Genomic DNA, 23,825 nt, shown 5'->3' with positions numbered 1-23,825 from the left:
AGTTGAGAAAAGAAATTGATTCTGGTCACTCCAAAAGTAAGATTTTCCGAATTAACCCTACTTTTTTTGAAAAGCTTTTGTGCACCGCAAAAATTATTTAAAAAAAAAGATAAAATGTCCGCCCCGTTAGCTCAGTGGTTACGCGCCCGGCTCAAGATCACAGGGCGCTGGTTCGACTCTCGGGGTGTGCGCTTGAGCAACGCATTTCAGGACTGCTCTCCATTCAGCGGCACCTAGTGAATGGAATAATTCCCCGGCAACAACAATCGGAAACTTCACTCTGTCAATCTCGGTAGCCTAACCGGCCCTGCGTCAAGAGCCTCTACAAGTATGCGGAACTACCAGGAATAACTTGTCAAGGCTTTGTCAGTCCGGTATGGGATATTTAGAACTTCAAGGTGCGTGCCTCACATATTCATGACGTCATAATGAGCTAAAATTTTGGGTTTCTAGGTTTTACCCAAAATCGCATCAGACCCCCGACCTTTTGAAAATCGAAATAATGAAACACCCTATTCTGCAAGACATTCTAAAACGCATCAGCCAGAAAACAAATTGAATATGTTTCAACTGAGTTAGGCTACAAAGTTAAGATCAGTAACGCTAAACGTATAGGGCAGTGGTTCCCAACCTTTTTATTGTCACGGACCCCTTTAGACAAATTATTAATTCTGCGGACCCCTACATAAATTTTGCCTGAAACTCAATTAACATACTATTGTAATAATTATGCTACTCAACTACTGTACTGTGTCATATTGCATTGCCGCTATGACTCCTGCGGCAAATATCAGGTTAAACAGTTACTCAAATAAGAAAATGAATTGTTCAAGAAATGTCAGCAGTATTTGAATATTAAGGTGACCCAAAGTGCCATGCCGAAACTTTTTCAACGTAAGCAAATTTAATGAGAGAAATAAAAGTAAAAAGATCGCCTTTCGTTTTTTTTCCAAAATTCATCAAGATAATCACGGACCCCCAAATGCTTTCTCACGGACCCCCAAGGGGTCCGCGGACCCCAGGTTGGGAACCACTGCTATAGGGATAGCTAAACCGGGCGCCAACACTGCTCAATCGCGCGGAAAGTCACCCATCAATAGTTTTTGGTAAGGCATTGAGTAATTTACAGAAGCTATAGGCAACAATAAGTAAGCATATGCCTTGGAAAATAATTATTAAATTCATATGTAGGCTACAGTGACTATTACACCCATCCCAGCAGAATATACACAGTAGGTTGCAATAAAGCGTTTGTCCGAAACTAAACTTTATATCCTTGTGTTCGTAAGAATGTACACAGTCGTCTCTTCTACTTCGGTTTGTTTATTTGAGTCTCTCGATGGCTTCTTTCAAGACATTAAAATCACCTGTAAAATGTTTAAGCACTTTAAAAGTGGTTTATGTTACAGTACATTGGTAGTAGCATTTGTACACTAGGCTACATTGGCAAATTTGGCTTTTTTATCAAATGTTTTTATTGCGGAAAGATTAAATAAGCTGAGTAGGAAGAGTTGCGAGATGAAGAATACTTTGGAAAGGTTTAAAAACTGTCCGAAAAAGGTTTATGATAATTTTTTCAACAACAAATAGCACACCAACGAAAGGGAAAAAGTCCTACACATATTGTCAAATAAAACAATTTCAAATTACTTTTTGTTTATCCAGGAAAAGAGGGTGAAGTAGGCCTATCGCGAAAATTTGTTTTGCCGTCTTAGTTTGAATCTATAGCCTATCCTTGGACTGACAAAGCCTCTGATAAGTTGTTGCTGGCAGTAGAGGCTTTGTACTACTGAGACAGGGCCGGTGACCGAGATTAACAGAGTGAAGTTTTCTCTTGTTGTCTGTGAATTACTCCATTCACTATGGTAGGCTAGCGCTAAATGGAGAGGAGTCCTGAAATGCGTTGCTTAAACGCACACCCCGAGAGCCGAACTAGCGCCGCTTCATCTTGAAGTTTATTCCTTTAGAAAGTCGCTTAACCACTGAGCTAATGAGCGGACTCATGTTAATGATAGGTTACGTTACTTATAAAATCATTTAATACTTAAAAATAGGCTTTGGCTACTTGATTAGCTTTGTTGCTATTTTGTATACAATACATACTAATGCTATGACGGTCTAGCTTTCGACATGTGTCAGTCTGCAGCCTCTACAACACTCACTGTGCAGTTCAGCAGATATACGAACGAGTTTTTCTTTGGTGTCGATCATTTCCACAGACTCGGTGTACGGGTTGTAGCGAATAGCGAACGGGCGGGGAATCAGTTTGCATACATCTTGCATTTTTTGTTTCGCCGATTCAAAGCTCTCAGCTACGAAGTAGACTGATTGGTATCCGGTCAGCGAATATGTCTTTGTTTAGCGAAAAAAAAAATGAAAGAATGTCATTTGAAAACCATCTGCTGTGCAAAACAAATCTTTACGAAAAACGGAGTTTATCTAGTTCTTACAATTACAAGGAAAAATGGGGAAACAAGTAATAAAGTTCAAATTTCTTGGTTCGACAGTCCATGAGAACAGAACAAGCAACAGAGACGTGACAAAGAGATTCTAGGCAGGAAGGAAAGCGTGGAAGCAAATAAGAAGAGTCATGTGTGATAGAAAGGTAAAAGCTGAGGAGAAAATTCTCTGAAACGTTGGTACAAGATCAGCAATATTGTTTGGGATATAAACGGTAGCCCTGACGAAAACATAGAAAAAGAAAATGCAAGTCGCGGAAATGAAAGTTTTGCGATGGTCTCTGGGTTGACAAAGCAGGACAAAGTATCAGAAATGAAATTATCAGAAAACAAATGCAAGTCAGAGAGCTGAAAGATAAGCTGAGAGAGACATGCTTTAAATGGTTGGGTCACGTAGTAAGAAGAGACAATGATTATGTCGGAAAAAGAATAAGACAGATGGAAGGTGTTAAAAAAGCGAGAAAGGCCGAAAAAAGATGAAGAGATTGTGAGGCAAAAGATATCGAAATGGTGGGAGTGAAGGAAGAAAATGCTGTTGACAGAGTGATGTGGAGGACTGGAATTTGCACTAGCGACCTTACTTATTGAAATGGAAATAAAGCCAGAAGAAGATCTTGTTCTTATAAAAAAAAAGTCTTGCTGGAGGTATTTAGATACTGTTGAAGTATCATAATAATAATACACCTTCATAGGGAGTGATCAGAACCGTCATTTTGATGCAAGCTGGCAACATTCGTCACGACTTAGAAGATTAAAGAAATGCATTTAAGGTAAACCTGAACTCCTGTTTTCAACGGTTCGAAATCGCGAATCTCTGTCTTGTCGCTTAAGCAGTATTGAAGTTCTCCAAACGATGACAACAGCCCGGCTCCATATGCTTTCAACTCTCCATCCTGTTTGCACACTCCGAACTCAACGGTGAACCAATAACACTGTACAAAACATGAAATGTAGCCATCTTGTAATGCCGCGAGACTCAAATAAACATAGCTTACCTACATATTCGAAAACAAGAGCGTGTTTTTAAGTAGACCATTGACATTCAGCCCTTTCTTAGGCTACACATGATTTCTCTGGTTAAACACATCGATTTGCAACTTCCAATTTTCACAAGTTTAGCGTAACATCAGCTGATCTTCAAAGAGTTCTATTGCAGTAAAAATCATGGAAGATAAAAAATTTGAGTAAACTTGAATATTTAGTAGATTATGTGCTATAGAGTGCCTACTTCAGTGCTGTGGAGTGCCTTGAGGTAAAATGGAATAACGGCGCCTTTAAATGAAACTAAATGAGAGTTGTGACATGCTGTTTTTCAATATCTGTCAAATGAAGACAGTTTAGTTTTAGAAACGTTTGCTAAACATGAATTTAGTAGGCTATCTACATGTAGTCTAGGGCTCGTTATTATTTGATAATTTTAGTATTTTCGTGTTTTTACTATTTCGCTCACTAAATTAGTTTTAGCAATAGATCTTCAGAACTAAATTGTAAAATTACTTTGTCTTCAAGATTGTAACCATTTCCCAACATTTCTGGTAGGCTATAGCCTATTATAGCGCAAGTAATCTAGTTTCATTTTTATAAAGGATCCTCATTTGCCTAACTTTCCCGTACCGTTGATAGCTTTTTAATCCAGTCGTCGGGAGCTCCAAGCGAAGCAAGACCAATTTCTTGAGAGAATTGAGCAAAGGCCGGATCAGAAAATAAAGGAACGTGTCCAATCAGTTCGTGGCAAGCATCTCTGTTGATAAAATAGCGCATGTTTTAATATAATCTGACCCAAAATCTGCTTCTCGCCACTTAGAAATCTGATGTTGGTTTAAACACTCAATTGTTTGTTCAGTTGGTTAAGTTAACTCCTGCGTTTCAAATAACTTTACAGCAATGAAGGTCATTTACTTACGGCTCAGGTGTGTATGAAGATGTGGAATGGTGACGTATATATTGCGTAGCATGAAGCACACGGAAGGCTAGTCCTGCCAAGAAGTCACGTGAAGACAAAAGACCGGCAACTGGCCGTAGCCGAAATCCTGTCCTTTCTAAATCGCAAAAACAAGCTTGTGAGAATGAAGACATAATAAGGAAAGGAGCGCTCTTTCTGGCACTCAGCACAAGGTCGAGTACCTACCAGAACAGCGAGTCGTAACTATTACGCTGTAGCTTCCACGCTAGCCATTAAATCTATCCAGTTAGCTGTACAATATGTGTAGAAAAACATGAAAGCATAATGTTTCTGCTACACGGAGACTACGAATAAAATACAAGTTTTGATACAAAAACACTGTTTATTAAATCCACTGCGATAGCTCAATGTAGCCTATGCTCATCCGGTTATGCAAACAGCAATAGGCAAGGAACATCAAGCTGTTAGGTCAGTTTTTGTTGATCGGCCAATGTTCTGACATCTTCCTTTCTTATTTTGAAGCATGGTAAGATATTTAATGAGTTGCTAACTTCTTACTATGCAAGAAGTTTGAAATGTCTCGTAGTTGAGGAATATTGTTTGGCCCGTAATTGCAGTTGTCACGTAGCAATGGAAAGACTCGATTGAACTCCCGACACGCATGAGTTGGATACAAATCGACCAACTTTGTAAAAATAGTATTCCTGCAAATCATTACTATGTTATTTTACACAGGGTTAGGCCTACTGGCAACAACGCACACCAGGTAGATAATTTTGTGAATATGCACTATTAGCCTACTTAAGTTATTTGTGTGATTCCAAAGTAGCCTATTATCTTCGGATAGCGAGTATGTTAGTTTTGGGTTATCGTGCTTGATGATGTACATTACAATCCTTGACAAATTAGTCTCAGTCGCATTGACGAATGAAACAATATGTCACAATTGATCTTCGAAAAGTCTTTGATTTCTGCTATGTGTGAATGAGCTCGTGGGATTCCCACTGCGAAATGTCAGCGCAGCTGCAAGGAATAGTTGTTGTAGGAGTTGTTTGCACTACAGCGACCAGCTAGTTTGTATGGGAAATAGGGAAATCTCAGTTGATTAGTAGTTGCTACATTTACATTGTGTCAAAATGGAGCGTTTTTTGTCAAAAAGAAAACGAACTACAGCTAAACAGATAGAATCAAAAGTATGACTTACGTTATCATATGACAGAAATAATCATAGGATGTGACAGACAAAAGATGTAGTGATCTCAATGTCATTAACATCGAAAAGGTCAACAGATCTAGATCTAAACGATTTTGTTGATATATTTGCAAATAACCACAATAATAAGAGAATCGTTTTAGTGTAAGTGGTGCCGGTTGTTTTCCTTTGCCAAAATGCCACAAAAGCTCAAGACTTGACTAACTTAAATGTTACCAGCAACCTCTTTATTGTAGTTTGTTCATACTGCAGTGAACCAAAGAAAGTTTTAAGGCTTTTTGCTACCATTTTTCTAACGATTGTTATTGAAAGCAGCAACTTTTTCTGTCCTTTTCAGGACTGATACTGTTAATTTTTTCATATAATCACGAAATGGTGTGTTATTTTGATTCACCATGATCGTTATTTAGAAACTGTCATTTGTGTCGCTTTTCCTTGAATTATAAACGAACCAGAATCAGCAATGCAATCCGAATGACCAGTCTGAGGCAGAAACTTAATCTTTTATCGACTATTAAAATTTAACGCTAACATCAATTTTAAAGCAACTTATATCGTCTTCACTTATGACGTCACGAAAAACATTGTTCCTCCTGAAAAAAGCCTTGCCCCTTCTTAGCCCCACCTGTAAAATAGACCTGGCTACGCCACTGCTTATAGCGCAAAAACACAATCTTCTACTAGAAATAAGTCAAAAAATAAACTCAAGTAAAAGTCAGAAATAAGTGCATTTCATTTATTTTAAGTCCAAAACGGGATGACCGTTGTGAGACTGCACATAAACTACAAACACAGTAGGTTAACACAATACGTGGAAACAAAAGCAATGACTGGCGGCACTCTATTAATTTGTTTGCTTATTCCAGAATTTTTCAGTTAAGAATATATTTGCTCCCTCAAGAAAATCTTTTCATTATAGAAGAATTTTTCTTGTCCTGGGATACGCAGACTTTTTGTTATCATAGGCTATAACTGATTTCAATAGTATGTTTTTTTCCATACCATGTTTTAATTTCTTGCTCTGTGTATTCCACTGTGGGTATTTCTTGGCCACTGTAAAAACATATGTTATCGTTTTCATTGAAGATATTAATGGCATAAAATGGCAAAGATATTAAAACATTGTAAACAACGTTATGGTATGAGCTTAACAGAGAACTGTCCCACAATGATGTAGGCTATGCCTCTCTGAGTGGAATATCCGAAAAATATACAGGTATCAGAAGCAGAGCCGTGTAAACCGCTTTCCGTACCCCCCGGAAGGGGGGGCACGGCTGATTGGGGCCACTCATTTTTATTCTGTCTAAAGTTTTTTGACTGTTTAAAAAATGAAAAATACTACAAAAGCTTGATAATAATCGATAGCTAATTAAATCATGCATGGCCGTATTTACTACTTTCCGAATCCCCGACTGGGAGCCTATACTTCGGCTCTAACTAGAGGGGCCCACTCATGTTTAGTTCGTGCAGCGTTTTTTGGCTTGTAATTTTTGCAAAAAATTTTCCATTCTTGTGAAATTTTTTCACTTGCCTCGCTCGCTCAATCACATTTCGTTCATCTCGGCAATTTTGGGCAAGCATAAGATTAAGGAAGTGAAAAGTTTTTTGTACCTAAGAAAAACTATAACAAAATGATGCAATATTTCGAAAAACTAAATACTGGTCACTCAAATAGCCTGGTTAATTAATAATAATTAAATTGATAAATTTCAATGTGAATCGTGATAGGTTATGAAGTGAAAATGCTATCTGTGAAGGTGGGAACACTTCAGGTAAAATTTTCGAAGTTCTAGCTTGCAGAAAGGTTACAACACACTCAGGGCCGTTGACAGGATTTCTCGGGCCCGGTACCAATTTATTTTCGGGCCCCCTTCGGCCTTCATCGACTATGTTATGAAAATAAAGGTTGTTTACAAACTTTTATTGATGTCGTTTAAGCATGGTCATTTAACAAATCTTGCGCAATCTTAAAATTTCTTGAACCGCAAAACTTACTATCTCTATCTAGCGGCTGCTTTTTTGAACTTTTATTTGTCACATGGCGCTAGAGTATTCTAGGCTCACCAGAAGAGAATTTACAGCAAAGGTAGTGCAGACAGTCAGAAAGTTTTCAATTTGATTTGGGAAAGGTGTTTGGGCCCCGATCAAACATTTGCTGATTGCTGCAATCTGAAAAGCGATTTTGTGCAGTTTTTAGTGCAGTGCAATGCAACTTTTAGTGCAGAAACAGGGATAGCAATCTTCTTACCTGTGCCATTTCAGTTTGAGTTTAAACAAATATTACCGGTAACCTGTTTATGTTGAAATTCGTGTTTCGGGTAATATTCATGGTTAGGGAAATCACTATACTAGACTAAACTAAATTCTTACTTTACTGTTTGGTGGCTGAAGTGGCTATTCGACCACCAGAAAGCTGAAGTAAAGTGCTGTGTTAAGCCCTTTGTGGGCCCCCGGGGCCAAAATAATTTTGAGCCCCTTATTGGCAAGCAGACTCATGATAATGTAGTGTGTATGTTAACTGCACTGATATGGAAAGGTGGTTCACTTCACTAGACTTTCTCACCAGTTGAGAAAACAATACAAATGTAAATAAGAGCAAACACAGGTCTATCAAGTCATAGCTACACCTTTGCTTGCAATGAAAGCCAAAAGTGTTAACGATTTCCAAACATACTGGCAACGGTCATGAAGCGTATGGGTCATTCAACCCAGATCTTATATCACACAGTAGAAGCTGGTATCAAAATTTGACATGCTTATCACATTGAGTTCATACAATTTTTTACATCGGACAAGACTTGACAAAATTATGAGAATTTTAAATTGGTTACCTACATTTAGAAGCAATTTTTTCCAAAAATTACAATTGGCATTTGAAATTTCACTAACCTATTATTTTTAAATGTATAGCCATAACATAGCAAAACAGTTTAGAAGTGCAAAAAAAAGTGAATTCACAAATGCTTTAACAAACAACATTTTAACACTTTCACCAAGTGGTAATTATGTTTTGCCTTATAGGATCGCCGAGGTGGAGGCTGACTTGGTGACCTCATAAGGTCTTTCGCTTCTTTCCTATCTCACTTTTATGTAATGTACCAGTGCATTTGATGTGATATTTTGTAAAAAAAAATAAACCAGTGATTGATTGATTAAACCACTCACCTATACAATACTTTCAAAAAGCTAACAAGTACCCAATCAAAATGCTAACATGAAAACTCAAGTGTACTCAAATGTGCATAATCAGGAACTTAAGTACGATAAAAACAATAGTTTACCAATCTAGTGATATACTTTCAATTCACAACAGAACAGTGTTAATCCATAACAGCACAGAATGGCGTACATGGTTTATTAACTAGGCCTACTCACACAAGATACACTATTATTAGAAACCTGTTGTTAATCATGCTATATTTCACTAAAACATTTTTTTTATTAATTGCTTTATTTTTGGAACATTGTGGTTGTTGAATTTAAGAAGCACAATTATTATGAGCAGCAGTTGCTGTAATCTAACTGTTGAATTAACTTTTCTACATGTAATTATTTTTTCATATGCAAACACCATTGGTCATGCTAAAAACAGTTGTTATTGAAATGGTGCATAAGTGCTGACTTATGTAGATGAAGTTTAATAACTTCATCACATGTTGCAACTACTTCACAGGAATCACAGCATACATAAGAAAATTACTATGATCTTTAACAAAACGGAGCAATATTTACAGTGTAACACTAGTTAATAGGTTTCTAGGTAAGGTCTAACAGCTTCATCACTCACTGACAACTTTGCAGTACTCAGAAAGCCTTCATAGGTTACTGGTGCTTAATGAAATGTTATAATGCTTATGCACAATACCGGCTAACTACTACCTAGTTAAACTTTTATAACTTCATAAACAATCATCAACCCAGCAGTGTACAGAACACAGCAGAAATATAACTAATAGTAAACACAGGTCTATCAAGTTATAGCTTCATCTTTGCTTGGAATGAAAGAAATGAAACATAAAGCAGCAACGATTTGAAATCACAAACAAAATACTGGCAACTGTCATAAAATATTTATTATACTGGTATCTAAATGTAATATGCTGGTTACACTTGCTGATAGCTACCTTTGTAAAGTCAGGGATATTTATAATTGCGGGATTGTAAATGCTAAAAATGAAATGCTAATTAATCTATGAGAAATGCTATTTTGTTTACTGTTCACAATTTTTTAGCAATAAACAAAATATGACTGCACAAATGGAATAGGCTACAAATAAGACAAACATTTTTATGGCCTACAGTTAAAGGCAGGTTAATTGATTATATACCTATTACACTACTCAATGTTCGCTTATTACTTGCTGACCTTTGACTTTGAGGTCAGTTTTTGAATTGTTTGTCTTACTTTTGGTGGTCGTTCTTAAGCTTGTGGCCTGCTGATCACTTTATCTGGTTCTTACCACAGCAATTAAAGACATGGGTAGAGATGGCATTAAATGCTTCATGGTTTCTGGTACATTCAAGGTTTAACATTTGGCTCAACATAACTTTTGAAAAAAAAAAAACTATGCAAAGACCTTGGAGAAAAACATTCCCTTGTTTGGAACATCTGCAAAACTTTTACAGCACGTCTGCACCATTGCTAATCATAGTAAACGAATGTATTCCAATTGCAATAACGGCAAAGCAAAGTTTGCTAGGTTCTGACAAACCTCCATGTTCAGCCATTTCAAAGAATTTTGTTTATCTGAAATGTTCAAAGCAAGAATGTCGGTAGTTCAAACAAGACATCTTCTTTATGAAATGCTGAATGAAATCTTGGTACATAGCAAGGTTACACCATTCTAGAACGAGATTACCGGTTGTAAACCAGTAACATTCACTTTGAAGTAAAGCTTAAGAAAACAAAACACCCTGTAAAACCAAAACGTTAAGCTAAAAGTGCAACAGCCTTAATGCAGCTTCTGACACTTCAAAAAATACTTTTACCTTGCAAGTTATACCGGTAGATGTAGAAAAAATATTTTATTGTTAAATGGGATATCAATAGACCAACCATACTTTAAGCTAGTCCAGTATTACAAAAAGTATTTCATGTGTCTTGTTTACTTATTGGCAGACTTCAAAATCAATCGTACCTAACTCTTAAAGTTTATGCAAACAAGAAGCTAACCTACAAAACATGAACGCTTTCACCTTATGCTAAAGAAAGGTTTCAATCTATGCTTTTGCAAAATTTAGACAAGGCATTGCAATTAAGTTATGCAAATGTCTTATATAATTTGCCCATTTATGACAATCATTTTAAAATGAGCTGTCTACTTCGTGGTTTAACCTATAACAGTAGTACACAAAGTATGGTGACCCTACCACTACCAGTGTATAAAGCGGTTTCAGTTCAACAGTTGCCAATTCCAAAGTTTTACCACAAAATACGAAAAAATAAACAACCAAAATAATTAAAACACATTTATCTTAAACACACCTTTGTAGGAATTGGGCCTGTCTTGATTTCAAGTATTCAATTGCAACCAACCTGTTTTATTTCAAATGCAGGTAATTTTACTAATGTTGTCACATTTTAACTTAAGATAATGTGGTTTTTAGAGATGTTTTGGTATAAGGGCCCAGCATCTCATTGGTACCGGTACCGGGCCTAAATTATCTTGTCAATGAACAAGTAGGCTACACGCAGTAAACTTTAACAACTAAAAAACAGATTGTTACTGAAACGCAAAAGTCAATTACCTGTGGGCCCCCTGAAATTCTATCACAAAATAACGACCAAGATAATGTGGTGATTTTAGAGATATTTTGATATAAGGGCCCAGGCCCAGCATCTCATTGGTACCGGACCTAAATTATCTTCTCAATGGAAGTACACACAGTAAACTTTAGCAGCTAAAAAACATGTTGTCACTGACACGCAAAAGTCTATTACTAGTAGGCCCCCTGAGATGGTGGGCCCAGTACCCAGAAGGGGGCCCAGTACTTTACCATCTGACGGCTAAAATAGCAGTTTTAACCTCTGATGGCAATTCCTTCAGATCTGATTATATTAAGATCTTGATTATGTTTGAAGTCACGGGGAATTTTTAAAATCCGGGCCCCTCAAATATTCCGGGCCCGGGTCCAAAAGTACCACCTAGACCCCCCTGTCAACGCCCCTGAACACACTAGGCCAGGGGTTCTTAACCTTTTTTGTCTCGTTTACCCCTTGACAAATGAAAAAAGTAAAATTTACCCCCACCGTTTTGGTGGCCCTTTGTGATGTCATCGTGTCCAATCAACCATGCAAAGAAATGCAAATAAAAGAAGTTGCAATCTACTTTGTGGTCGAAGTCCTAATTAGGTTGTGTACAGTGAAAATGTAGCATGTCGCTGCTGAAATGAAACTGGTAGTCGACTTGCGTGGTGATAAAAGAAAAAGACGAAAACTTACATTAAGCATACATTTGAATCAGAATCGAGTGCAACACTACCAGTTTTTTAATTACTGAAAAAATGATGTTTGCTTTAATTTATGATTCAATAAATTTACCCCCTCGGTAGGTGAAATTTACCCCCAGGGGGTAAATTTACCCCCGGTTAAGAACCCCTGCACTAGGCTATACAGACTTTCAAGAAATAAATTATTGAAATTCTTTTGTAGTTGTGAATAAAATTTTTTTGAAATGGTAGGGTAACTTAACTTTCAAACAAACCTTCTACCCCAATCCAATTTTAATTTGATGAATTTGGTTACATTCAAAGTGTGCATTTTGATAAAATAAAAGTATTGCTCCTAAAAATGACCAAATACAAGATCATATTTATGGAAATTTTCTGGGGGCAAGCCCCACACCCCCTCTACACTTTACTTACCCCTTCACCCCCTTTACTACACCCCTTACGGCGTAGCCTCAAGCGCAAACTATCCAAAAAAATGTGGCCGCAAGCGTTAGCGCAAACAAAAAGTCTACGCCGCAAGTAGGCTATGCGGCGTAGAATTTACGGCGTATACGTACATCTCTGCTTATATTAAATCAAATATAGTTATTACTATCTGAAGCCTTTACAAATTGTTTCACCTAACGGATCATCAGAAGGTCTTATTCAAATAGAATCTCTTTTTGAGTTGGAGTATCGTTTTGGAGTATCTCTGCTTATATTTGTAGAAGCTTTCACCTGGTAAAAACATGAAATTTTCTTGCAACTAGTTAAAATGCAGATATTTCTGGTGTGTTTATTTTTACGGAATGGAAATAGGCTACAACACAGCTTAAAAGTTACATTTTAACGAACTGGTATTTATGCAGACTTCTAGTCTCGCGAGCTGTGGCCTACACGAGACAAAACTATAAACCAGGGGTGTCCAAACTTATCTCTAGGCGGCCAAACATTTGATAATGCAAAAGTGCCCGCGGCCAACAATCTCTGATGATCTTGTTTTGCTCAAAGAATGATGCATTACATAGTAATATTGTATTTATTTTATATCATTTTGATACAAAGCAATACGTATATAAGCAATACATATCAGGGGATGTAAAAAGTTAGGCTATATACAAGGGCGCGGGAAGTAGGGGTGCTCAAGGGGCTGCAGCCCCCCCTAGAACAAACTCAGCCCCCCCTGGAATTTTCAATAATTGCTTCAGCCCCCCCTAGAAAATTCTGACAATTTAAGGTGGGCCTAAATCATATTTTCAGAAATTTTTTTGAACAATAATATTGCTACGATGAATCGAGTTCTTGTCACGTGTGGTCGCGCTCATCACTTGCAATAAAGAGTCGTCAATTATAGGGAGCTATATAGGCTACCTCGCAGTAGCGGTACTAGCCACCCTCCCTACTAACACGGCGGTCCATCGTTTATTAGACATCATTCTGCAATATTTACATTTCATGCTGTAGGCTACTTCTGAACATTACAATAATTTATGATATTGCTTTGTCATGTCTGACTAACATGACAGAAGATAGTGCAATGAGAGGAGACGCACATGCAAACATATTCGGCTTGGTAAAATAGGCACGCACTATGCAGCTTTATTTTGCGATTACCTGCAGCGGTGAAGTTTTTCAGCCTGCAGAAGCCATCGCAAGACAGCTCCAAAACAAGATCTTTGCTTCTTCAGCTTTGGAATCAATGACCATTCTCCGCGAACGGATCAGAAATCTCAGAAAAGATGAATTCGTTTCCAAGCTTATGGAAGCAGCGAACGTCTTTGCGTCTGCTAATAACCTAAAGACGCCAAAAGATCCCCGAGTGAGCAAAACTCCAGCAAGATTTCAAACACAGAGGAATCGGATAGTTTGTCGTCTGCGGGAGAAGGAGCTTGGAAACGGCAATACATCGAAGCCCTTGATTTGGTTCAAGCTGAGCTTGATCGAAGATTCGGCCAGGCGGATCTGCTTACAGCAGCCAACAGAGAAAAGGCCCTTTTGAGCTGTGTAAACGGTGAGGAAAGATCTGATACTGAGATCAGCTTACCCGATGCCATCGCCTAAAAACGGAACTTACTTTGCTCAGCGATGTTGTAAGTGAAGAAACCGCAAACACCGTTCGAAAGGTTGCTGAGCTATTATCGCAACTAAACCCTCAAACACTAGATCTTTTCAAAGAAACGCAAAAATTCTTTCTCTGCCTTTACCTCTTGGTTTCAGCTGCATCATCACAACGTTCTTTTTCTGCTCTAAGACGCCTGAAAACGTGGTTGAGAAGCTCAATGACACAAAAAAGACTCACGGTAGGCTACTCATCTTGCGTTAATGCATGTTCACCAAAACATTTTGGACACTGTCGATGTCAAAGAACTAATGACACAGTTCATAGACAAAACGACATCTGAGCGAAAATCAATCTTCGGAAGCGTGTGAGAGCTCATTTCCACAAAATGTCGATTTCATATAACTTTTTAATTTGTTCGATTTTAATGTGTGTGTTTTGGCGTCGTTTATCTTATACAGAAGGCGCCAGGATGGCCACTACCAGTTTTATAAATGTACTCGCACACAAGGGGGGGTCTGGGGGGCGAAGCCCCCCAGAAGCTGATAACACTACGACAGCTTCAGCCCCCCCTAGAGAAAAATAGTTCCCGCGCCACTGGCTATATAAATTATCAGCTTTTCCATTATACATTGAAACATTCAAAATTTTGTAAAATACAGCTGTGTTAATGTAAAGGATAACACTGAAGTCTTGACTTCAATACCCAGATCAAATTTGGTTCGATGTTAGCGGTAGACAAGCCTAATGCGAGAGTCGCTCAGTTTTGATCTTAAGTAGTTCTTGGTTAAGTTCATAACCGAGAACGTCTGCACACACAAACATGTTGAGCCGAACATGCTCAACACTTCTTTACAAAACGTTCGTGATGCTGGAATTTTTTTTTATTCAGTTGCTATTAAAAATGCACAAGGGAAAGATGTTGCTGTCAACTTCGGCACTCGACGACGCAATAAAGCTCAGTAGCAGCAGGTGAGCCGGAGCCTCATCAGGGTTGACGCAGAAAGAAGTGAATTAGCTATAAGTTCTTTCAATTGCGACGAAATCCTGAAAGCGGTCATTGAATTAGTTAGCAAGGAAATGAATGATTGCTCGTCTATCACCCATTACTACAGTATACTCTTCAGAAAAATAGGCCTAATAGTTGATTTTGAAATTATGACGCAATAATGATTGTAACTCTTCTCCGGCTTTTCTTTAGTCAGTGAGAATATACTGTCTTGCTGTAGGCCTTGTGTAAAGAAGAGCACGTTTCGTCGCATAGGCTACGGACCATTATCAAATTACATGCAAGGAAAACTATATAAATGGCCTTCCCAAATGTAGAATCAAACATTCGGCTATTTCTTAGCTTGATGTTTACCAGCTGCTCAGAAAAGTGGTCATTTTCAAGATAAAGGATTAAAGAAATTAAAAATGAATTAAGATCTACTTCTTCGTTTCAAGGTTCGTTTCCTTTGCCACTCCAAGGGGCTCTGTCGTTTATCACCTTTGAGCAGTGGCGGTGACTCAGTCAGGATGTTTGGATACGTGTCGAGCAGGCATTGGATTGATTGGTCACCCAGTTAACGCAGAACACGCACACCATGTGGCGCATGATAGACAGCACAATTGCAGATGGTTTAGTCTGGGACATCTTCCTCCTTGCACACTCACAGATTACGGATGGTACCATCCGCCATTTGTGCACATTGGAGCAAAACAACTTGACGCCAGTGTGCAGACGATTGAGCTCCACCAAAGGGCCTTTCTTGGCAAAAGCATTCTAGTTGCGTGGGGGCTAGTGTCGGAGGTGAAACTTTGAAGTCTTGTGGAGTTCACAATGTCTCAATACAGGTTATCTGCACATTTTGTCTATCAACAGTGACAAACTGAGGCAAAAACACATGCTACAAGGAAGGCTAGAAAATTTTTTTTTAATCAATTGAAGTGCTTTTGATGATAATAATTCATTTCTTGTGTGTTTAAACCAGACTATTTAGTGAGAACATATACGATTGGATCCATGCATTCATCATCATCACCAGTCAGTCATGCCACTGCTGGCAAATGGTCTCCACACACGTTTCCACACTATTTTGTCCTGTTGTTTTCATCCAGGTGATGTCAATCTTTTCTTCAATATTATATGGCCATCATCTTTCGGTCTCCTAGTTCTTTTTGCATATCTTATTTCATCACTATTGTTGTTAAGTACATGTAGGCTATAAGCTAATTACAGGCGCGGATCTAGGAGTTTTTTTCGGGGGGGGCCAGAAAATTTGAAAATCAATTAAACAGAAAGAAAAAGATAAAACAGATATTAACAATGATACTACGACAGTAGCGTAGCCAGGAATTTTGAAAGGGGGGGTTTTTACGGCCGGCGGGCGAAGCCCGTCGGCGTCTTCGCCAAATGCGACACCCAGCGGCGGGGGTCTGGGGGGCAGCCCCCAGAAAATTTTGAAAAATTGCTTTGCATTTGGTGCATTCTGGGAGCATTTTCAACAAAAATGTGGGTATAAATATTCCTGTAAAATGGTGATAAGATCATGTTTTCTTCGGATTTTTCGGTAATAAACCTAAGTCTCTATGTTTTCTTGTTGCTAATTCCTGGCTGAGATATTTAAATGTTTGGTATTGGCAAAACTCGCTCTTTTAATGCAGTTTCGTTTAAAATTAGGAAAACTTTATTTTAGAGAAACAGAGACTGAAAGCATTATTCTCAATATCGTGATGTCACACGCGTGCCAAAGGGGGAGGGGGTTGTAACCCCCCCTCTCCTTGGCTACGCCACTATACTACGACATATACGATATGCCATAAAATAAAATATACATTAAAAGAAACAGCCATTTCATCAATTGTGAATGTTTGAAAAATACATTTTGCTTGAATAAAAATTGCTAAGCATGCAAAGTAAACTTGAAATCTGGTTTAAAACCCTGTATGCAATGTCCATGACCAATTGGATGTTTGTATGTTTGCAAGCATAGACGGCAATTGATTGAAATTATAATGAAGGCTAAAAACTATAAAACAGCCATTCAAGGTTTCAGATTGTTTCAACTGACGTCATTTGGTTCAGCATTGGTTTCAGCTGAGTCAGCTCCAACAAATGTTGCTATTAAAATGCATTTACAGTTGTATAACGGAATAAAGGAGTCTGATCGATGGATGATTTTAACCATAATAATAACAAAAAATTACCCCCCCCCCTCCCAGATAAGTTAAGTCTGCCGTGGGACTAATATCAGTTGTGTAGACGCATATCAAACGATTTGATGCGGATACATAGAATTTCAACAATAATTCCTCGCAACATTTCGGGGGGGGCCCGGGCCCCCTGGGCCCCCCCCCATAAATCCGCGCCTGGCTAATTATCTTATTTGCATTTCTCATACAGGCAAAATAATGTGCGTAGGTTTAACATTTCCTTAAAGAAAATAACATTGACAATAAAGTAGGCTACAATTATTTTGTTTGACTAACATCTCCTATTTTACATTAGTATTTCAGAAAATGTCTACAATTAAATTAGCCTACAAACTTCGGTTATTTTCAAACGGTCAATTTCAACACTTGCGTCCATATTTCTCCATTAGGCCTACGAATAATTCACTATGGTATTGGTGGTTGTTTGAACAGAGCCGTTGACAGGATTTCTTGGGCCCAGAACCAATTTATTTTCGGGCCCCCTTCATGGACAATGCTATGAATATAAAGGTTGTGTGCAAAGTTTTATTGATGTACTCTGTTGAAATGAGGATGACACATGCCGTTCAAAGTAGAAAACTAAGAGGAATACCATTTAATTATATTCTCAAAGATTTGTTGTATCCACGAATTTCCCCAACTGCGCAATTACGCATTTGAGATTTCTCCGTAAACCGCGAAATCCTTGCTCTCAATCACGATCTTCGTCGGTAGGCCTATGTTTAAAGTTGTCGGAGTCTTCGGCTGAAATTAATTCTTTGTAAAGTAGACGCAAGTAGCTAGAAGTGATTACCACCAAAAAATCTATATATTCAGAATTAAAGAGTGGTTGAAAAAAAATATTTCCTGTTTTTGAAAAAAAAAATTCGTGGTTAGCGAAATCACTTTACCCGGAAGGGGGCCCGGTACTTTACTATATGACAGCTGCAGTGGCTGTTTTAACCTCTGGTGGCAATTCCTTTAGATCTGATTATATTAAGATATTGATAATGTTTGAAGTCGCGGGAAATCTTTTAAATCCGGGCCCCTTAAATATTTCGGGCCCGGGTCCAAAAGTACCACCTAGACCTCTGTCAACGCTCCTGTGTTTAAAATACTGGTTTTTATGGCTGTTAGAGTGGAGGTTGGAGGCCTCAAAAAGGAAATAGCCTAGATTCTAAAGCCTCTTTTTATCTAAATCCGGCACTGGCTAATTGCTATGTTTAATCGTTTGGTTGGATCCTAAATAAAAGGTCTTTTTGTAACGTTTCATTCTCAATAACGTCGAAAATCCGGAGCAGAATTTAAAAGACAGCAATGTCTATTTCATCACTTTCACTACAGATCTCGGTAAAAAAAAACATCTTTTTATCTTTTCATGTACATGCAGTAGCTATAGTAACAAGATTTTTTGATATTGTTTAAGTAAATTTTGATTGAGGGTTCAAGTTACCACCGAAGCAGGTTATATCAGTGGCTCCTAATTTTTAACACTGCCGGACCGGTAAAAGTATAACATTCTTTCAGTATTGGAGTATTGAATCGATCAGAGTATCGAAGGCACGATTATTTTAATAGTGGTGCGCTAAGAAATTAAAAAAAAAGCTTAGGCCTACGCAAAACCATGGTCCAATATTTAGCAGGCTACAGCCTACTCAAGTATCTTGGTGTGTGCTGGAACCAAAATTACTGTATTTCAAAGTTGCTTTATAAAATAGTTTTGAGATTGAAATTCAAGTGGTGATTTATACGCAAAAGTGAATCCAGAAAAAAATTGGGCGAGAGTTAAGTTCCAAATCAATTTTTTTATGGCCACATGATTTTAATAGCACATCTTTGACGAAGGTTTGTTTAGTCTTGTAGGCTATAGCTTTTCATGGAAATTTCGAATATCCGTTCGCAGAGTCCCCACCTTGCATAAAAATAAAATAGACACGCCTACACATGGTTCATTTTATTTCATACTTCAATAAACACTAGGTTAATTGAATTGTTGACTACTTAGGTAAGCAATGTGTTTTGCTTTGAATTTTTTTTTCAGTTTTTGAGAAGCACAAAATTTACACATTTTTATCTACAGTGGGGCACTCCTGAAAACACGCGATTCCTTGCTGTTTATTAGGTCAATAAAACGTGATTGAGTGAGCAGAGCGAGCAAAAAAATGTAAAAACGGAAAGAAATTACATGTTTTTTTTCTCGATTTTTGGTGGGCACGTGACCACTGACCAAATGCCTTCATCGAGCAAACTGAACAAATGAAGTCAACTTTTTGGCGGACCGACACCAAAGTTGCCGCAAACCGACAGTTAAGAACCAGTGGGCTATAAATCATTTTTTTATATCTAGTTTTATTTATAAGCTTTCTTACTGCTTGTAATTGAAAGCGATGTCTGCAAACTGCTTTCTTCTCTTTCTGTAAACTTCATCCGCAAATCCCTGAAATAGAACATAAGTTATCAACATTGAGTTACGAAGCATCAAAATATAACAGGACTGCAACCTTGCACCAATAGAATTCTGTTTTTTTTTTCACAATTCCAATTTTAGATAGAAAAGAAAGACTCTTATCTTAACCATATCCTAATTTAAATCAAAAACTTCCAAAATTTGTTACTGACAACAACAACAACAAAAAAAACACATTACATTTTGCTTAGTGTGAAGTCCTGGTGAAAAATTAAAAGAAAATTATTCCTCAAAACCGCAAAAATTTGAAATTGAACGACTGGCATTTGACTTAAAATAAAAATTGGTCTAATTTGCAATGCTAGTATGTAAACTAAAATAAGTACCGTCAGTGCTAAGCCAAAGACAAGCTGTCAGTACGAGATAACATAGAAGATAAACCAATATGCTATCTATGCCACCTATCAATGATTTGTCTGTAATAGACGAAATCCTGAACCAGGTATAACCTATTTGGCCGTTGGGCCTATAAACCAAAGTTTCAAAAACGGCAAGAACAAACTTTTACCGGGTGATCGGGACTTAAGTCTGACCCATATGACAATATCTTGTTCGCAAACTGATCTAAGTCCTCGATTCTTTGTGGAAACCATGGGACTGCAAATAAAATTTGTCTTTTAATTGAAAATAGTGGATTACGATATGTCGATTACCAAATTATGCCGATGAAACTTAATTTGTGGCCAGCTAGCTATGGGTGTTAACCAGAGAAGTTTGTTGTGATAAAATTCTTCTTACATTGCATTGCATTGCAGGTTATGATATAAGATTTCACAAAATCAAAGTTTGAATATGCCTTGAAGAGTTAGTTTATATATTAAATTAATTGCATCTTGTCTAAAAAATTTTATGGAAGTTTTTAAAGAAAATAATCATGTCCGTATCTTGTGTATCATTTAACATGTTTCTTTATTTTAATATCAGATCGCGATAAAGAATGAACATTAGTGGAAAAGACTAAAAATAATAGTTCTCACAAGCTAAAACATTTTTTTTTCAATTAAATTAGGAGATTATGAGAAGAATTTCTCACTTGCTCCAGCTTGAGATTTATCATTGGACAAAATTAATACATCTGATCCCATTTTCTCCTTGAGTTGGTTTACGACTGTGTTGAGGTGTTCATTGACGTTCTTGCATGAAATGACAAACTCGTAGCAATCTTTCTTGCTTTGAGAAACTCGGGACTCTATGGAACCCAAGCTGATTCCGTGTTGCTGAATTATACAAAAATGAAATATCTACATTCTTACCATAGCATTTCATTTTTTTTTCATTGACGTGTACGAAGCGAAAAAGACAGCACCAGCTACAATAAGCGATGTAGGCTACGGTACCAGCACAGCACGTCAATGAATGGAAAAATGGGCAAAAGTTTGACTGATTCCAAACGTTCCAAAATAGTTGTTCATACAGTAAAGTAGCCTGTTTAGTTAGTAAGTTAAGTTAGCACAGCCACCAAACCAAAACCAACATTTCTTGAATATGGTAACAGTTTTCCATATCAAGTCATCTGTTTGCGTACATTACAGTACGATTGGAGACTTTATACATGTCTTTGTGGTTAGTAGACTACACCTCTGTCAATTAAAAGCAAATGTCCTTCAATTTATGCAAAGACCATTAGGCTACAAATGCTTGTACTTTACATGTAGGGGGGGGGGAGGCTGGGGTGCATTGGAACACAGGGGCGTATGGAACAGTCGAACTCCCCTTTCTTTCTTTAACTTTTAAAACTATTCAAGCATGACAGTGGCTTTATTGCTAAGTTGCTCATCACATGTTCTGTTTTGGTAGCTGACATGCGCTGAGGTAGGGTGCAGTTGATCAAAATGTGTTTCTGACTAGTTCAAGTAAATTTCAGTTTATTCAAAATAAACTTAGTTACAGAATATTCAGCGAAGGAAAACTTGTCCTATTGTCCTACCTATGAAACTAAGAACGTAGGGATACTAGCAAGCTTGTGTGAAACAGTTTTCTCAACAGGTTAGAAAGCAAGTGAGCTATCGCCATTTTTGTTGAAAAATTTGCCTTGGGGTTGATTGAAACAAAAATGTTTGTCTGCATTGGAACATGTTATAATACAAAAGTGCTCAATGCCAAGTAAAAAGCCAAACAGAGCGAATTAAATCAAATATAGTTATTAGTCTCTAAACCCTTGACAGCCTGTTTCACCCTAAAAGGAGGATTCTTATCCAAATAGAATATATTTGAAAGATTCTATTTGAATAAGGACCTTCTGATGATCTCCTTTTAGGGATAAACAGACTGTCAAGGGTTTAGAGACTAATAACTATATTTGATTCATGAACAAATAGATGCTTTAAAATAACGCATGCTTTTTGTTTTGATATGCTGCAGGTGTGTGAGTCTAGTGCTGTATCCTGATAAATTGTTTGGGAAGTGACTGTTCTTGTTGTAGTGTGTGAGATAGAGTTAGCCTAAAACTGAATGTATGCATGGCTGGATACTATTCCTACACCATGTTTGTATAACAAAGCACAGCCTATTTCTTTTTGTTGTTTATCTTTGTTGAAAAGGGAGTTTTTTCTTCAATTTTTATTTTTAATAAACACGTTTTTGTGATGTTTTATTTGTGTTCCATTGTACCCCAATCGGTGTTCTAATCCACCCAGTCATGTGTTCCATTTGACCCCGGAAAAAATCCACGGGGCACATTTGAACACTAAATTTTGAGCTCGAAATACTCGGCAAGTATAAAAGTTTGGAGAAAGTGGAATAATTTAAAATATAAAGCTACATTTAGCCTATATTAACTAGCGTGACAGCAGTAGGCTATGTTTAGACAAAACCTGATAGAGCTAGAAACAAAAATGTTTTTGGTGTTCCAATGCACCCCAGCCTCCCCCTAACAAACGACACAAAACTTTGTAGCTTATGGTCCACCTATTTCAGAAAATACCATTGCTCTGGTTAAAGAAGGCGTATACGCTGTTTAAGTTGAAGAAAGCAGGATACAGTGCCCAATTCAATAAATTCATGTTGCTAAAATCACCTTGAACACATCCAATGCTTCGGCAAGAGTTCCGACTCCTTCATTCACTGAGATCAGGAGAGATGTTGGTCCAGATTTGCCATCGGCATCTTTGACGGAAGATGTCTAGATACAAAATAAAACATTAAGCTACATGTAATAAAATGAAAAATTAAAATTTACAACAACTTTAATATTTGCTGCATGAAAACAGACGCAAGTTTAAAAGGATTTCTTTTGCGACAATATTCCCTAAAGACCTTAAACCTTGAATAGAAATTCAATTTGTCAAAACTACAAGTAAAAACCTTTGATCTGACATTGCAGATAAGTTGATAGAAACAACATTTATCCTTGGACTGAGAAAGCTTACTTTTAATCTTATTTCTGGTTTGAACCCCTGACGTATATTCGGTTGTAGAGAATAGCCCACATAGATTAGCAGTTACAAGTTTCTTGTAAAATCTTCCTGTTTGTAGCCACAAACTATTGCACACACCAAATGAGGCGTAATGAGTGCTGTGTTTTAGTTGTGCAGCTCAACTACAGTAGCCTATAGCTCAAAAATAAATCACAAACTAACCTTTTTTATTGTTTCTGTCGCAGCGTCCATTGCTATTATGTTCAGAAAATGTTTTTAAAACTTAAGAGGAAAATGGTTGGAACGCCAAGTTAAATCTAGTACAAAAATAAAGAGCCCAAAATGTAGATACTAAATTCATATTCAGCAAACGTTTCGAAAACTATACTGTCTTCAACTATGCTATATAACTTCAACAGTGCTATATAACTTGAAAATGAAAGGAAGAAATAAAGAAATACGCTATAAATTTACATTAAATAATAATGCCTTAAACGATCAGTAGGAAATCGTTCACCAGTAGATCAACGTAGTGTTACAGGTTTGATAACACTTTACACTTTTACTGTTTTTTTTTATGACAGTCCTAGGCTGTTTATTAACACTTGGAGTGACAACCGGGCAAAATGTTCGTCCTGACTGAACTGAAACACAAAAGAGCTTCACGATTTACTCCGGAAGCCAAGACCGTGCAATGAGCAACGCAAGATTAGTTGCAAAGATGTGCAACCTTTTCCTTTTGTAGTTCCGGGCCAAATATTTTTG

General features: G+C 37.4%; 1 protein-coding gene across 1 annotated transcript; it reads right to left on the bottom strand.

Annotated features, from left to right (window-relative positions):
- Positions 1 to 549: 549 nt before the first annotated feature.
- On the bottom strand, positions 550 to 23,374 carry LOC145783362 (protein henna-like). Its single transcript, XM_082595214.1, has 12 exons — positions 23,283 to 23,374; positions 22,721 to 22,825; positions 20,738 to 20,921; positions 20,213 to 20,301; positions 19,607 to 19,674; positions 6,578 to 6,628; positions 4,921 to 5,066; positions 4,363 to 4,498; positions 4,074 to 4,200; positions 3,236 to 3,391; positions 2,163 to 2,352; positions 550 to 1,367 (listed from the first exon to the last, which is right to left on the bottom strand). Exons 1-12 carry the CDS (start codon positions 23,310 to 23,312, stop codon positions 1,324 to 1,326), a joined length of 1,326 nt encoding a protein of 441 aa, XP_082451340.1. The 5' UTR covers positions 23,313 to 23,374; the 3' UTR covers positions 550 to 1,323.
- Positions 23,375 to 23,825: the final 451 nt, after the last annotated feature.

Source organism: Aplidium turbinatum, chromosome 14, assembly GCF_918807975.1.
Source record: "Aplidium turbinatum chromosome 14, kaAplTurb1.1, whole genome shotgun sequence".
Taxonomy (NCBI): Eukaryota; Metazoa; Chordata; class Ascidiacea; order Aplousobranchia; family Polyclinidae; genus Aplidium; species Aplidium turbinatum.
This window is presented reverse-complemented; position numbering and strand designations above follow the sequence as displayed.

What these genes read in the sequence shown, in the direction of transcription:
- LOC145783362 (XM_082595214.1), bottom strand. Translation starts at nt 23,312, where the DNA reads ATGGACGCTGCGACAGAAACAATAAAAAAG. An exon ending in ATCGCTTTCAATTACAAGCA is followed by an intron (nt 6,629 to 19,606) that starts GTAAGAAAGCTT and finishes ATGTTTTTACAG; the next exon opens with TGGCCAAGAAATACCCACAG. An exon ending in CATTTCAAACTTCTTGCATA is followed by an intron (nt 4,499 to 4,920) that starts GTAAGAAGTTAG and finishes TTTGCGATTTAG; the next exon opens with AAAGGACAGGATTTCGGCTA.